At 40.4% G+C, this 17,224-nt stretch overlaps 1 protein-coding gene across 4 annotated transcripts in view; it reads right to left on the bottom strand.

The window, feature by feature from the left end:
• Positions 1-522: 522 nt before the first annotated feature.
• Positions 523-17,224, bottom strand: part of CENPN (centromere protein N) — a 30,528-nt gene continuing 13,826 nt past the window's right edge. For 2 of the 4 annotated variants that reach the window (XM_008064972.1, XM_021716033.1), the window contains exons 3-11: positions 16,723-16,768; positions 12,952-13,011; positions 12,570-12,646; positions 10,832-11,005; positions 8,085-8,186; positions 6,551-6,605; positions 3,920-4,029; positions 1,891-2,017; positions 523-1,631 (exon numbers count right to left, since the gene is read on the bottom strand). In XM_008064972.1, the coding sequence (XP_008063163.1) occupies positions 1,549-1,631; positions 1,891-2,017; positions 3,920-4,029; positions 6,551-6,605; positions 8,085-8,186; positions 10,832-11,005; positions 12,570-12,646; positions 12,952-13,011; positions 16,723-16,768 (834 nt within the window). In that variant the 3' untranslated portion in view covers positions 523-1,548. Of the gene's footprint in view, positions 1,632-1,890; positions 2,018-3,919; positions 4,030-6,535; positions 6,606-8,084; positions 8,187-10,831; positions 11,006-12,569; positions 12,647-12,951; positions 13,012-16,722; positions 16,769-17,224 lie in introns of all 4 variants that reach the window. The other 2 variants (XM_021716034.1, XM_008064973.1) reach the window with 2 other exon arrangements.

Genomic DNA, 17,224 nt, shown 5'->3' with positions numbered 1-17,224 from the left:
CTAAATTAAATTAAATCTAAAAACTTGCAGTTTTTCATGTAAGATGACCTACAGATTGTAGACATATTACATTAGTGTTTAGCCCCCTTTTCTGACTGTATTTATATATTCTGTATATTAAGCTTCTTTTTGATTTTTTTGCTTTTTGTTTGAGTCAGTCTCACTGTCGGCCAGGCTGGAGTGCAGTGGCACACCCATGGTGGCCACTAGCCTCGACCTGCTAGGCTCAGGTGATCCTTCTGCCTCAGCCTTCCAAATAGCTATAGCCAGACACATGCCATCATGCCTGGTTAATCTTTTAAAATTTTATTTATTGTAGAGATGAGGTCTCACCAAGTTGCCCAGGCTGGTCTCGAATCCCTGGGCTCAGGTAATCCTCTCACCTCTGCCTCCCAAAGTGCTGGGATTATAGGCATGAGTCACTGTGCCCAGCTCTCTTTTTGATTTTTATCAAAAGTAACCAATGATCTATAAGCAGACTATACATGTAAAAAAAAAAAAGAAAAAGAAAAAGAGCCGACGTACCAGTTTAAAGATTTTTATTCACAAACTGGTGTTTTCTTCTCTGCTTTGGCCACCGACAAACTCCTTGGTGAATTTCCAGGCTTCTAGCAACTGAAGAGGCACTTGTCCATTCTCATGTAGTGATCTTACTCCAGCTCTGCTTTGCTATGGTCTTTTTTGTCTTCTCATCTGCCCAGATTTCCTCAGCTTTTAATTTTATAATTGTAACATGTGTTTTCATAACCCCAAACTCTCTCTGGAACAAGATATGCAATAGATTTTAAAATCTTTTATAAAAGGACATGCTATTCAGTGATGATCACTGAAAGATTTTTCATCAGAAGTACCTGATTTACCAGTTTCTCAATATCTTTATTCACAAGTCAGTATAAAATTGGTATGAATGCCACACATATGACAAGACAGATTATGAAAGTATATTTACAATAAGAACATAATTTTGTATAACTGGATCACTGAATACACACTCTCCTGTATCAACTGATTTAGTGGACCCAACTCTACCCTGTGAATAGACCAATTTTGTGATTTTCCTAAAAAAAACGTTTGAGTAGGATGTAGTTTCATGAGTAGGATGTAGTTTCTTGATGCTTCTTTCTGTGACCCAAGGGTTAAGAAAAAATATCTGGAAACCAGAAATTGGAACCAGATTTCCCCAGGATTCAGGAGAGGCAGGAGTGACTAACAAGATACGAGACATGATGTCTAGCAGTCTCAAGCAGGGAACCATATGCTTAACTTCAGAGCATTCAGGCCCTCAAGGTCAAGTGTGGAACCACATACATACCCCGTCACATCGCAAATGCCCACAACTGCTACACTTAGCAGGATATGGGGGAGAGGGGGCACATCATGGAGGAGGAAAGAAATCAGTCCCATCAATTATATGAACATATCTAAGTTTTCAATACCAAGGACGAACTTCTAAAATACAGGTTTACAGACAAGCTATACAACTAGCTGCTAGCTGAAATGCATGTGTAGTAAAGTGAGGAAGCTGACGTGCTTATAAAACCATGTGTCTTATTTATCTCTAATTTTAAAATAGTTCATTTTCTTCTTGGGTATGCAAGTGAGCAGTGGAGAAAGTGGCGCATCTGCAATACCTGAAATTTAAAAAAAGGAAAAAAAATTAAAATAATCACAGGGGCATAGGCGTGAGTCAATTTACAAATGGTCAAGGTTAGGGTGGATCATGGATCTCCCCTCCACCAAGCACAGAGGCAGGAATGCAGGAAATACAGGGCATGATGGGATTGCAGAACAGAGCAGTGGGAGTGCTCAGAGGTAACTGGTCTGCAAAGACCGGGTCCAATGAAGTATGTTGTCAATTTTTCCAGCTTGTAAAATAAGCTGATCACTCACCAGCTGGGGCTAAGGATTTTAATGCATCCAAAAGATGTGGGCTAGAGAACTTTATTAGGCACCGGAGGGGTTCTTTCCTCTCAGCCAAGATGCCCCCATTTACGTCACTTTTGAACTTCGTTTCAAGCTGTCAACAAACATATTAAGAAATGGCTATTAAATATATCAGTTGGAATGATAAAATATAATGAAATCAGATTATATATTTCAATAATTCTTGTCATTGAGAAGTACAGGGATTGATGGGGGCAAGGACCATTAATTTGAGAACTACAAACATGGAGGGCAACCAGCATTTAAATAATACCCAACATAAATGCCAGCATACGCAGTGCCCAACACACAGAAGATGCTGAATGACAGTTCTACCCCTAGGCGCTCTTTCCAGTTTGCATTCTCAATAGAAAATTAGTGCTGTCTTTTGTAATCTGTCATTTCAATGTAAAAATACCATGTCTTTTGAGTCACTACTGAGATTTCTTTTTAACTTCTTATTATGGGAGATTTCCAAAATATACAAAGGCAGGGAGCATAGTACAAGTCCTCCGTGCATAGCATCAACTCCTGGCAACTCTTCTTTCTTTTTTTTTTTTTTGAGTCAAAGTCTCACTCTGTCACCCAGGCTGGAGAAACAAACAAACAAACAAAGAAACAAACAAAAAACCTGAATCCCAATACCATTAGTATACCTAAAAGAATTCCTTAATAGTGTCAAATATCCATGTAATGGTACTTCAATAGGTACCAGATTCTAAGTTTCAACTTTTTTACATTTTTAAAAATTTAAGTGATCCTTAAGTTTAGAGGCGATGTGCTAAAATATTTGGTGGATGAGTAATATCTGCAACTAACTTGTTCAGAATAAAGAGAGAGAAAACAAAATAAATGTAGCAAACTGTTAACAACTGGTGAAATGAAGAGAAATGGATGTTCATTGGAATATTCTTGCACGTTTTCTGAAGGTTTGATGTTTTTCAAAATAGAAAAGGTAAGGAAAAACCAGTAGCAGGTATGAACAGATGTGCACCTTGGCTTACAGAATGAGCCATTCTGAGGTGTGTGTAAATGGAAGTTTTGCACATCATGTCTTTTGTCTCCCAGACAGTGGCTCCCCCGCTTTAGAATCAGCTTAAGGGCTCGTGGAAACAGACTGCTGGGTCCCACCGCCCCTGACCCAGTAGACTATGGTAGGGCCAAGAATCTGCATTCTTACCCGTTCCTGAGTGATGCTGATACTAATTTAGGGACCACACTTTGAGAACCACTGTTCTAGATTTTAAGCTGTTTAAAGGAACCTGCCACTAAGGGAATCCAACTTGAAAGGTGTCAATCGACTTCTACCACTAAAAACAAAGCAAACCAAACAGGCTTGGCTATGTGAGCAGATCAATGTGCTCACAATTTAAAGTATGGACTGTAGCTACAGAAAGGCTAAACAGAAATACTTTCAATGGAGCATTTGAGGGGAGGAGGGTGTTTTGAGCATGAGCATGGACTCAGATGAGGGTGATCATGACTACACTTTTCTAGTGATGGCAATGGGTTTAAACCCCTGTAACTCCTACCCTGGCCTTCCTGTGGGCAGCAACACTCTTCTAGAAGGATCTGCGTTTGTAGGACAGTCTAGGTTACTGTTGTTTCTTCATGTGATGCCAGCTGGGTTATGTAATGACTTACTTATTCATTCTTTTATTCAATAAGTATTTATGAGCACTTACTATGTGCCAAGTACTGTTCTAGGTGTGGATGGGCTAGAAAGGTATACCCAACAATTTTTTCCCCCAAATATACAGATGACAGCCAGTTATACATGACTGGATTTACATGTAAGATAAAATGAAAAGGCCGAATCACAATTTCCAAAGGTCATCTTTGTTGACAGAAGAACTTAACTCATACATTTAATATATAAAATTTACATGATAAATGAAAAAAACCCAGTTTCTTAGATTTGTTTTCCACTTAGGGTTTTTGTTTCCATTTTAAAGATGTTGATAACTTATAGTTAGTGTTTATTTCAATGTCCTACCTTATACTGTGCAAATTCTAGTTGTGGTTGAGGATAGTCTCCAAAACTCTCTTGAGTTATTCTTTGTACTCTCTCTTTTTCTACTCTGTTTTCATGAATGATCCTTGAATCTATTAGAGATAGAAGAGTTCAAATGAAACAGCCATTAGGATACATTTTATCCCTAAATTAACCTCTTTCATTCCTAATCTTTCTTTTTTTTTTTTTCTGAGTTGGAGTCTCACTCTGTCATCACCCAGGCTGGAGTGCAGTGGCACGCTCATGGCCACCGCAGCCTCGATCTGCTGGGCTCAGACGATCCTTCTGTCTCAGCTAGAACTACAGGCGTGCGCTACCACACCCAGCTAATTTATTATTTATTGTAGAAATGAAGTATTGTCAAGTTGCCCGGGCTGGTCTCGAAACCTCAGGCTCAGGCAATCCACTCGCCTTGGCCTCCGAAAGTGCTGGGATTACAGGCTGAGCCACTGAGCCCAGCCCATTCCTAATCTTTCAAGTTGGATAATTTAAAAATAATGCTTACTGTTTCTTCTATTGATTGTAATAATTTCTTAGTGTAGAAAAGCTGAAAAGTACAGGTTGATAAAAGAAAAGATAAAAATCAGCCATAATTCTATCCCTCAGAGGTTTAAGTACTATTAACATTTTAGTATATTTTTGTCTAGTTCTTTTTACAGTGAAAATAAAAATGAATTATGTTTTATATATATGTCTCTCTCTGTGTGTGTGTGTGTGTGTGTGTGTGTGTGTGTGTATGTATATATGAGGAGGGACCTCAAAAAAAACCCGGAATTTATTTATTAAAAAATGTGTATTTATTCTTACATGTTCAAACTTCAGTCCCCTTCAAAGTACTCTTCATTTGATGCAATGCACCTTCTGAGACACTTTTTCCACTGCTTAAAACAGTTTTTGAACTTGTCAATTTTGATGCCTTTTAGTGCTCCTGCTGCTTTTTGTTCCACCTCTTCCACATCGATAAAACATTTCCCTTTGAGGACTTTTTTCATCGGGGAAACAAAAAGTCACTTTGGGTGAGAGTGGGTGAATACACAGGGATCATGCAGTTTTTGGTCAAAAATTGCTGAACACTCAGTGTGGTGTAGGCAAGTGTGTTTGTAAATCACCCATCACGAAATGGGGAAACACGTTGAAAGAATCTCCCAACAAATTCACTGAAGCTGAAACAGAGTCTGTCACAATGATGCTAGCTGGAACACTGATGCTGATAGGACCCTAGAGCACTTAGCTAGAGGGGGGAGCCTGTACTACAAGGGACCTGTCCTCCAAAAGTTTTTTGGGAGGCTCCCCATATATGAAAGAGAGAGCGAGACCTCAAATTCCTGACCTCAAGTGGTCCTCCTGCCTCAGCCTCCCCTAGTAGCTGGGATTATAAGCAAGAGCTACCACACTTGCACACCTGGCCTCATCTATGTATTTCTTAAACTGGAATCAAAATACAATTTTGCATCGTGCTTTCTTTACTTAACATGAGATCAATGGTAGGTCCGATGCCACTGGAAACTCATAAAAATCTTTAGTTTATAACAACTGTACCATTTCATTTTCTTGCCAAATAGCTACTAAGAGATAGGTCAGTTTTCAGTTTCTATACATTTATATTTTACCCCACTACTTTTCTGAACTTTCTGACTCACTATAGTAGTTCCATACTCTTATTGTCTCGGGTTTTCTGGGGAGAGACTCATGCCATCTGTGAGCAGCAACACAATCATGATGCTGAATACTCAAGAAGTGTATCTAGGGCGTCAACAGCACTGTCTGAGGGTTCTAGACTCAGACATACCTGGATTTCACTTCTGGCTCTGCCACTTTGCCTAGGAGAGTCACCAAGCCTCCCTGAAACCCAGCTTCCTGATGAACAGCGCTTACTCATGGGACTGCTGTGATGATTAAGGAAGTAACACATATGAATATCTTAGCTTGGTGCCTGGCACACAAGAAATGTTTAACCATCAGCTAATTTTTGCTTTTTGTTGTTACGGTTTTGTTGTTATTAGTCTAGTAAATCCTAAAGGAGACTTGCGGTAGCTTAGTTTTCTCTATCTATATCTATCTATCCATCTGTCTATCTATCTATCTATCTATCCGTCTGTCTATCTATCTATCTATCTATCTAATCTATCTATCTTAGCTGGAGTCTCACTCTGTCATCCATGCTGGAGTGCAGTGGCATGCTCATGGTCACTGCAACCTCAACCTGCTCATGGCCACTGCAGTCTCGACCTGCTGGGCTCAGGAGATCCTTCCACCTCAGTCCTCCAAGTAGCTGGAACCACAAGAGTACAACATCACGCCTGGCTAATTTTTCGATTTATTGTAAAGATGAGGTCTCACCAAGTTGCCCGGCTGGTCTCAAACTCCTGGGCTCAGGCAATCTTCTTGCCTCTGCTTCGCAATCCCAAATGCTGGGATTACAGGTGTGAACTATTATGCCCTTCCAGTTTTCCTCCTTTAATAGATATTTAATTTTCAATTTTTCTGAAAGCAGTAACTACTTTTGAACAAGGATCCTAGTACATATAGGTTTTACTGAGTGACAGAAATCTGTAAGAGAATGCTGTACTTCCATAATTCAGTTTTATATTAAAACACACATACTATTTATACCTAGTGCAAGCCTTCTTTCCTGTAGTGGTAACGTAGAGTTGTGAATTTCAAACACCTAAAAAAAAAAAGGGAAAGGTGAGTGTTTTATTAATTTTAACATCTTGAAATACAACTATTAATTGGTTTTTATTACAAAAGTTTACCAATTCTTTACTTTTCCAATTAGAAGAGATTTGAGGCCATATCCTGGCCGAGGTGAGCATTTCTCCCTAGCAGGATGTTGACAAGGAGATTGCTGAGCCTGTAGCATGCCTTTCTATTTGAGGGACTCTGTGCTTTGTTCTCATAGAAGTGGATCTAGAAGAAGTGTAGGTGGTGAGTGCAAAGCCTGATGAATCCCAGGCAGTGTTTGCACTGTGGCGTGTTGACGACATAGCTGTTCCTTTACAACCCTAAAAAACTCACTGAGATTCCTTTGGGAAAAATAACTTTCTTGCCATGAGTCTGACTCTCTTGAACCTCTTCTCCTACTGAAGCCATTGTTTTATAATTCAGTGCTTGACAATGTGAATTTTCCTAAGAATGCAACTAACTGTCATAGCAGAATAGTTTATATCAATTTCTGGCGGCAGGAGGGGAAGGGACAACTTGGAGACAAAATCCTGACCTAATTTTTTTTTTTTTTTTTGAGTTGGAGTAGTTTTACTCTGTCACCCAGGCTGGAGTGCAGGCTCACCGCTATGCAGCCTCAACCGGCAGGGCTCAGGCAATCCTTCCGCCTCAGCCTTCCAAGTATATTATTCTATCAAGCAACAAAGAAGTATAATTAATTTTTTGTCCCATCAGTCAAGCATGTTATACAGGAGTTGGAATTAAAGGGGAAAGCCCTGGTTAAGTCCCACAGTGTATTTCTTTGTTAAAATTATTTCAAAGTCTTACTTCCTTTTAATGACAAGAATGGATCTGTCCTTTTCACAGGCTCAGGTGTATTTTCTCCTTGCATGGCAAATGTCTGCTCATGCGTTCAGACTCATGCAAGTGTACTGTTAATGCTCTGTGTATGTCTTTACACCCTTAGAGAGGTTATAGTTATGTATTGTCATATGTTCTAAGGAGAACGAAGCCTATAGTTCCAGCTACTTGGAAAGCTGAAGCAGAAGGATCACCTAAGCCCAGCAGGTAGAGGCTGTGATGGCTGTGAGCGTGACACTGCACTTCAACCTGGGCAACAGAGTGAGACTCCAACTCAAACTCCCCCCCAAACAAACAAACAAACAAACAAACAAAAAGACAGTGTCAAGTTACTAAAGAGAAAATACATCCTAATGGGAATAGCTGATTTGGAAACTAGTATCTATAACACAGAATCCCATGACTAATGCGTGGTATAAAACACAATACAATTATAAAAAGATGATTGTGAGAAGTGATCTTGCTTTCTTTCATGTTAATTGGTTGAAAGCTTTCTCCAGTTCAGTAATATCTAGAATGGTCTCCTCTTGGTAGAGGTGGACTTTCTCACCTCCTCAGTAGCTTCTAACTCCTGTGTGAAAAAGAAAATGAAGACAACTTAGAGCGTCACTGACTAGCTCACCTGATTATACTGTTGAAAAGCAATAGCCTTCAGAGAGTCCAGGTAGCGGCTTCTCAGGTCCATTTTCACAATCTCATGGTGTTTGCTAGCAATTGTCAGGGCCTTGAAATGAAAATTAGCAAAATATCATTAGGACTATTGTCCCTGTGTTTAATCTCATAGGCTGTTGTTATTCAAAAACAAAAAAGTGGATAATGGCATTGAGATTCTCATAAATGTAGTCTTTTATACCATTTTTAGAAAAGTAATTCTGTTTTAAGTTAGGAGTTATAATAAACAATACTCAAAATGCTACTGTTTTAGAATACTGGTCTTCTAATACTATACTGATACTACCATATAAAAATGCAAATATATTACCCATCAGAGGCAGAAGTGAAAGAAAAAAAAGGAAAGGAAAAACAAAAATGTAAATATGTACAGTCTAGGGGTCGATATTGAAGGAAAAATGTGGGTAATTAAATGCAGTTTTTTTTTTTTGAGTTGGAGTCTCACTCCACTGCCCATGCAGGAGTGCAGTGGCACGCTCATGGCCACCCCAGTGTTGACCTGCTGAGCTCAGGCAATCCTTATGCCTCAACCTTCCAAGTAGCTGGAACTATAGGTGCACGCTACCACAGTAGCTAATTTTTTTGATTTATTGTAGAGATGAGGTCTCACCATGTTGCCCAGGTTGGTCTCGAACCTGTGGGCTCAGGCAATACTCTCGCTTCAGCCTTCCAAAGTGCTGGGATTACAGGCTTGAGCCACGGCACCTGGCCTAAGTTTTTGATTTATTGTAGAGATGAGGTCTCACCATGTTGCCCAGGCTGGTCTTGAACCTGCGGGCTCAGGCAATCCTCTCACCTCTGTCTCCCAAAGGGCTGGGATTACAGACGTGAACCACCACATCCAACAAAAAAATGTATATGTATTTTAAGAGATGTTATCTATATATTACTTTTTGAAGTTGAATAAATTATGGTAGCAATGTGTAGTATGACGTTTGCTCAGTGGTGCTTCTACCATTTTCTTTGACTGGCATTCATTTGATTAATGCTATCTTTTGAGCAAACATCATACTTAAAATGTGTATGCATTTTTCGGCACCCTGTATACTTACTATCTCTCTCTCTCACTCTCTTTTTTTTTTGAGTTGGAGTCTCATTTTGTCGCCCAGGCTTGAGTACAGTGGCACGCTCACAGTCACCACAGCCTTGACCTGCTGGGCTTAGGCAATCCTTCCACCTCAGTCTTCCAAGTAGCTGGAACTACAGGCACGCGCTGCCACACCCAGCTTATTTTTTTGATTTATTGTAGAGACGAGGTTTCACTAAGTTGCCCAGGCTAATCTCGAACACCTAGCCTCAGGCAATCCTCTCGTCTCGGCCTCCCAAAGTGCTGGGATTACAGGTTGAGCCACTGTGCCCAGCTATATCTCTCTCTCTCTCTCTAAATATATATATGGGGGACCCCACCAAAAATCGGAATTATTTTTTGGAGGGTGGGCTCCTTGTAGTACAGGGTTCCTCCTCTAGGTAGGTATTCTAGGAACCCATTAGCATCAGTGGACCAGTTAGCTTTGTTGTGAGAGGCTGTATTCAGCTTCAGTGAATTTTTTGTGAAGATTCTTTCAACACATTTCCCTATTTCATGATGGTTGATTTATACTGCACCTGCCCACACTGTGCTGAATATTTCAAGTGACTTTTTTTTCCCCAGATGAAAAAAATCTTCAAAGGGAAATGTTTTGCCCATGTGGAAGAGGTAAAACAAAAATAGCAGAAGCACTAAAAGACATCAAAATTGATGAGTTCAAAAACTGCTTTAAGCAGTGAAAAAGCATCTTTTTTTTTTTTTTCAGTTGGAGTCTCACTCTGTTACACAGACTGGAGTGCAGTGGCCGCTCCTGGCCACTGCAGCCTTGACCTGCTGGACTCCGGTGATTCTTCCGCCTCAGCCTTTCAAGTAGCTGGAACTACAGGCATGTGCTATCACGCCCGGCTAATTTTTTGATTATAGAGATGAGGTCTTGCCAAGTTGTCCAGGCGGGTCTCGAACCCACGGGCTCAGGCAATCCACTCATCTCAGTCTCCTAAAGCGCGGGATTACAGACTGAGCCACCGAGCCTGGCCAAAAAAGCATCTTGATAGGTATACTGCATCAAATGGAGAGTACTTTGAAGATGACTGAAGTTTAAACATGTAAGAATAAATACACAATTTAAAAAAATAAATTCTGGGTTTTTTTGGGGTTCTCCTTCGTGTGTGTGTATAGTTTTTTTTTGAGACAGGGTCTCTCTCTCTCTCTGTGGCCTAGGCAGAAGTGCAATGGTGTAATCATAGTTCACTGTAGCCTTGAACTCCTGGGCTCAAGCAATCCTCCTGCCTCAGCCTCTAGTGTGGCCAGAACTACAGGCACTCCACCATGCCTGGCTAATTAAAAAAAATTTTTTTTTCTTGTTGAGACAGGATCTTGAGTGATTCTCCCATCTCAGCCTCCCAAAGTGTTAGGATTAGAGGCTCTGTGCCTAGCCACATTTCTTATATTAAGCATTCATTACTTCTAAATTAAGAGACAATAAAGAACAGCTCTACAATATCATATGCCACATTCCCACTTGTAGATACAACACTCTATTACTTATTTTCGGAGAACAAGGATTAAATGTGGTAATTCTACATCAAATGCTTATTGAACACTTTACACTTACACAGACCTTTGAGATAATAATAAAATATTATAGCTTATCATAATTTGTTCTCTACCTGACCCAGCAAGGTTATATTGCGTGTCAGCCTGGAAGAGGTGAAGACATATGGCGTCTGGGGGTAATACACCACGTAAGTCGGTTTGTACTGCTGTGGCTTCGTATAATGTGTGCCCCAGGCGACTCGAATCCAGACCTCATTCTCTTCTGTTTCTCTGAAGCTGACTGTCACCTTATTTTAAAAAAAGATTCAGGTTTTCTAATTAATATATCATTGTGGCACTAAATACAGGTGTTTTTAGGAGTACACAATGTTACTATAACGTTATAGGTGGGTTGAGACCTAGCAGTTTTTTCTCCTACTTTTCCTGATAGTGTTTTGGAAATCTTTGGAAACATTGTTTTTAAAGACATATTTTTGCTTTTCAAAGTTTTCTGAAAGAAAATAATTTTTTCAAAAGCTACAATCAGCATACGACATCAACGTTTTTCAATCATTTCTTGGGTGTGCCCTGAACACTGTTCCTTCACCTATAAGAGTTTATGAAATAAGGCAGCCTTACAGATGAGATACCTGTTTTTTAACTTTAATTTTTAATTTTTTGCAGAGATGAGGTCTCACCATGTTGCTCAGGCTGGTCTCAAACTTCTGGGCTCAGGCAATTCTTTTGCCTCAGCCTCCCAAAGTACTGGGATTACAGATGTGAGCAACCGAGCCTGGCCAAGATACCAGTTTTATAATGATGCTTTTTTAGCAGCTGGCACAGACCTTGGGTACACTATAGAAATAGTAAGATTTCTATGTAATAATAGGCTTAAAAATATAATAATCCTAATGCCTTTATGCACTTTTAGCTCAGAAACTAAAAACTACTCTAAAGGGATGTTATATGACGAGACTACAGGAAGTTGCATTTGGTTTCCATTTCATGGATAAGATGCAGACCTTTCTAAACTGCTAATTGCCCAGGGGTCTGGAATTTCCAGCTCACCTCTGCTTTAGCTCCCTCTTGGAGCTCTGATCCTGGCTAGGAGGAATTGAGACGGGTGCACTTGGCTTGCCCACGCCTCTGTACTTCTTCCCTCTAGGGTTTTACTCCAGGAAAAGTGGGTTGTTTTGGTGCTGCTGGCACTAGCAAACTTTGCCTACTCTTTATTTAGCTGCTTTTCCAAATTCCCTGGGTGCATCAGACAAGGAAGTCTCCCCTGTCTAGGGGCCATTGGCACAGAGTGGTCTGATTTTCTGAGTGAGCAGAGCGTGAGCCCCATCAGGTACTGGCCTCTGCTGGCTTGCATGGAAGATGGTCTTATTCTGAATAGTGTCTTTGTTTCATATTACAAAAGCAAAAACACCTGTAAAATGAAGGGGGCTTCAGAGCTGCTTTGACCATTACAGGAACCACTAGCCACATGTGGCTATTACACTTAAATTCATTAAAGTTAAATAGTATTAAAAATTCAGCTGCTCAGTCACACTAGTCACATGTTAAATGTGTAGTAGCCACATGTAGCTACTAGTGTACTGGACAGGGCCAATACTGAACATTTCTATGACTGCAGAGAGCTCTTACAAGGCACTGCTTATAAGAAAGAGGCATTGGGTCCTGAATGGACACGTGGGAGGAGAGGGAAATAGTTATTACATTTAGAGTATACCTTTCGTAGGGAATAGAACAGAACAGAATATTTACTAACTGGATTTCTTACAAATAAGGACACAAGACAGTAGCAAATTTTAAGTGTACACATGTCATTAAATTGAATTTCATGTAGATTCAGGTGAATTCTATTCTTACATTTTTTAATGCTCTCTGAAGAACTTTCTTAAATGAACTTTTGAACTGATTCATATCAAAAAGGTCAACATCATCACCTGTAAAAGTGAAAAAAAAAAAAAAGAAAAATTAAGGGAACTATGTCTTCTAAAAATATATTTACAAACGAACCCTGAAACTAGGCATTTTGCATAATTGCAGAGCAGTAATGATCAAATTACACAAAGGCAATGCTAGTACCTCTGACAAGGTACCACAAATCTAATTCTCATATTTCCTAGGTGAGTAACAAATAACCACTTCATTTGGAAAGAATAGAGATTTTAGAGGAATATACTGTCATTTATTTTTAAATTGCTGAAATATCAAATATAAATGTCCAATTTAAAATGGAAACTATTACCTGGTTCTTTACTCATGCGAAAAACATCCCAAATTTTCTTATGCCGATGAACTTGAGTACCTGGGAGAGGGAAGAAGGGATTACTACTTTGTATGAGATCATAGAACTTTGACATAATATGCCTATAGTTGGATATTTTTAATAATTTTAAACTGGGGAAAATAACAGTAATTTGCAAATTAGGTTATACAGATTTGCATTCAAAATATAAACTGAACTGGATTAATTAAAAAACCTTTTTTTTCTTTTTCTTTTTGAGTTGGAATCTTACTTTGTTGCCCAGGCTGGAGTGCAGTGGTTGGATTAAATTTACTTCAGAAAAACAAATCATGGTTCCTCAATTTGACCTACCTAATATGGTTCCATTTGATTTTAGCATTTATGCTTATGTTAGCACATTCATTCTATTTCCACATAAGTCTGCTCTACATTTGTCAGGCACGACAAGGCACGCTGTGCTCCTCATGATCGACATGTGCCCAGAGCCTCTTCCTCACGGTCCTCACACACCGTCCTCCACCTCATTCTGCTCTCCTCTCAGAGTGGCCCATCCTTATCACCTCACACCCACTGCCCTGCTTCAGTCCCCATGAGAGGACCTGTCACTAGCTGATGTCACATTACATGTCTAGATGCTCATCTCTATACTGCCTGTCCCCCCGACTAGATTCTCATGGAAATGAGGGACGTGCTCCCTGTTCTATTCCCAGGCTTAAACTTAACTGCTTGGAATAAAGCAAAAACTCAAAGAGTGTGTGTATGTGTACATATATTTTATTTATTTATTTATGAGTTGGAGTCTCACTCCATCGCCCAGGCTGGAGTGCAGTGGCACGCTCACGGCACCCCAGCGCTGACCTGCTGGACAACCTGTGGGCTCAGACAATCCTCTCGCCTAGGTCTCCCAAAGTGCTGGGATTCTTGAGCTACCATGCCCGGCTTCATATATTTTTTAGAGACAGGGTCTCACTATGTTGCTCAGGCTGCACTTCACTCAACCTGCACGATATCACTTCACTTGGCTTCATGTTTGACAAATGAATGAATAAATATGTGACATAGAAAACACCCTCAGGAGTTACAAACTTAAGAGCATCCTGGAGTGGAAATGAACCTAGGAGGTTAGCAAACTCAGCAATATTCCATCATCCTTCTGGTTTAAAACTACCAGGCTCACACTGACCTCTCTCCATTCCTTTGTTCACCTCTCTGTACTCCTGGACTTCAAATTAGGTTTTCTTTTTTCCCCCCAAGTGTTATATTTATTTTTTAAAATTTTTTATTTTAAAGGTGTGGGGGTACCATTCAGGGTTAGTCAAACTAGGTTTTCCACATTCCATAAAGAGGGACCGTTGGCCCCAACACTCAGGGGCACCTTAATACTTTTCTTGTCCTTCCTTAGGTTCAGTATCTTTTCTTTTTGGTGCCTGAGTGTTCCTGTCAACCCGACTCCTGTCCCATTTATGGTGACAGGCCACGCAATTGATTCTCTGGTTTTGTCTAACGCAGGTGTAAGCAGGCAGTGTAATGCTGGTTCTAGAGACAGCATCCCAAACTTTTTGCTTTCTTCTGGTACTTTCTTCCTTGGCTCTGTGTTTTGGAGAGTTGAGATGGCCTGCTAATTAGTCTCTGAGTAAGGCTGGTGTAACAACAACACAAATGAAAACTTTTTGTTGTTAATAATTCCATTAAACTTCATTATCTGAAAATTCATAAAATAAATGTCAAGGACTTAAATACAAATGAAGATATTTATGATCTCAAATACAACATGTCCTAGACTAGCCCATGACCTTGTGACACATGTGCTCCCTCTCTAAGTCTCACTGCTGAGCCATGTGTGCTCTCCCCACCACTCTGCAGGCAGTCCCCTTCAGTTAGAGTCTATATATTCCTTGGCCCCCACCCCCTTTCCAGCCTCCCCCAGGTCAGTCCTTTCTTGCATGGACCTCCAACAGGTCTCTCCCCATCCTCTCTACACTGTAACCAGAGTGATGCTTCCAAGAACAAGCACCTAATTCTTTTCTGTTCATAACCCTTCAAAGGCTTTCATGATTCTTCGGATGAAGACTGCAATCCTCCCAGGGGCCTCTCGGCCCCGCCCCCACCCCTTGACCCTTCTTCTGCAGCACGGAGCTTCCTGTGGCCCTTCTCTGCCCTGGGCATACTCCCTCCCACCCGCTCACACCTGCGCCTTGCCCCTCCCACTCCTTAGCCTCCTTCTCTCCAGAGCCCAGTTATTGCCACCTCCGCCTGTGGACATTGGCTCAAAAGACATCTCCTTAAGGAGGTCTTTCCTAAACCCCCACAGCAGAGCAGCTTCCACTGTGCTCTCAGGAACCCTTTCTTCTTCTCCTTCGGAGCACTTACTATTGTGTATTTGAGTGATTAACGGACCAATCTCTCTCAAGCTGACTGTGACCTCCGAGTGCGTATGAATCGGCTGTCTTGCTCACCAGTGCCTTGCATACTGGCACACAGTGAATGCTTAATGAACATCTGAATTAATGCGTGAGAAATGGAAACTGTGTGGATCCACCTTTTACGCCTTAGAGAGAATTCAGTCACCGAGAAGGAGACAAACTAAACAGAGGCAGGCACACTCAATAGATTCAGCTGTGTCATGGTTGGAGCCAAGTATTCATAAAGCAGATGTTGTTACTCTTCCAGGTTACAGAAAACAGCTAATATATAATGATAACACTTAGTAAATCCAGGCCCTGCTCTAAGCACTTACCATAACCTTATGTAGTATTATCATTACTACACCTCACCATAACCTTATGTAGTATTATCATGACTACAGATTTATCAAATGATAATACCAAGGCACAGAGATGTTAGACACCTCCTCAGGGCTCACAGGGAAGCAATGGTGAAACCAACTCAAGAAATCCAGCCCCTGAGCCTGTGTTCTTAGTCCCTATACTATGTTGCCTCCTGATGAAAAAAATAGGCATCTTGAAAAACTAAGAGAGGAAAGCCAGACACACACAAAAAAAGTCAAAGAAATGGAAGGGAGGATAGGTCAGAAGTTACACTGTAATGGGAACACAGTTTCAGAAACATACGCATTTCCAAACTCTGTAATAGTAACACAGATGCTTCTTGACTTATGATGGGGCTATGTCCCAATAAATCCATTGTAATTTGAAAATATCTTTAAGTCAAAATGCACTTAATACAACTAACCTAAGGAGCACCATAGCTTCGCCTCGCCTACCTTAAATGTGCTTAGAACTTGTGTGTTAGCCTACAGTTGGGCAAAATCATCGAACAAAAAGGGTATTGTGCAATAAAGTATGACTATCTCATGTAATTTATTGAATACTGTACTGAGAGTAAGAAACAGGATGGTTATATGAGAACTTGAACTCCAGTTTCTGCTGAACGAGCATGACTTTCATATCAGCGTAGAGTTGAAAAATTTAAGTTAAACCATCGTAAGTCAGGAACTGTCGGTAACACAAAGTCCAACAAATATTTATTTTGTGCTTATGATGTGCCAGTTACTGTGCTAAGAGTTTTTTAGGCATTATCTCATTTAATTCGTGCAGCACTCCTGTCAAGTAGGCACTGTACTATTATTTCCACTTTACTAGGAGTAAGGCTTAGAAAGGCGAAAACTTGACAAAGGGCACATGACTGCTAGGTTACAGAACTAGGATCTGAAACCAGGTCTCCTCAACTCTAGAATCTGAGGCTTTACATATAAAATTGCCTCTGCTGAAACTGATGAGTGAAGTGTAAATACAAATCGCCAAAACTTACAAACGATGTCTAAAAGGGCCGCGTCATTGATGCTTGCACACTTTTCCTGAAAGAGAGAATAAATTGCTCAGTAACTGTGGTGATAGGTTTGGTCCTAACCTATTTAGAACACACTTTAGGATTGGTTAGAACAGGCTACAGGCACGCTCCCCGTGTTCACTGACAATCTGTCTCGTTCCATGTTCTATTAACCAACAGATTCTGCCTTTCTGATTCACATCTCAGTCCAGACACTCACAACCATTCTCCCACAATTTATTCCTCACTCAACACTTTTTTAACTTTTGGGTTAAAAAAAAAAAATCAACTTTACTGAGGTGTAATTATCAGACCTTAAACTGCACATATTAAAAGTATACAGTTTGATTTTTTTTTTTCGAGTTGGAGTCTCATTCTATCACCCAGGCTGGAGTGCAGTGGCATGCTCACGTGCACTGCTGCCTTGACCTACTTACTGTGCTCAGGTGATCCTTCCACCTCAGCCTTCTAAATAGCTGTAACT

This window comes from Carlito syrichta, unplaced genomic scaffold (assembly GCF_000164805.1).
Source record: "Carlito syrichta isolate Samal-C Ts95f unplaced genomic scaffold, Tarsius_syrichta-2.0.1 Scaffold308119, whole genome shotgun sequence".
Lineage (NCBI taxonomy): Eukaryota > Metazoa > Chordata > Mammalia > Primates > Tarsiidae > Carlito > Carlito syrichta.
The sequence above is the reverse complement of the archived record's forward strand: the minus strand, read 5'-3'. Positions and strand labels throughout refer to the sequence as shown.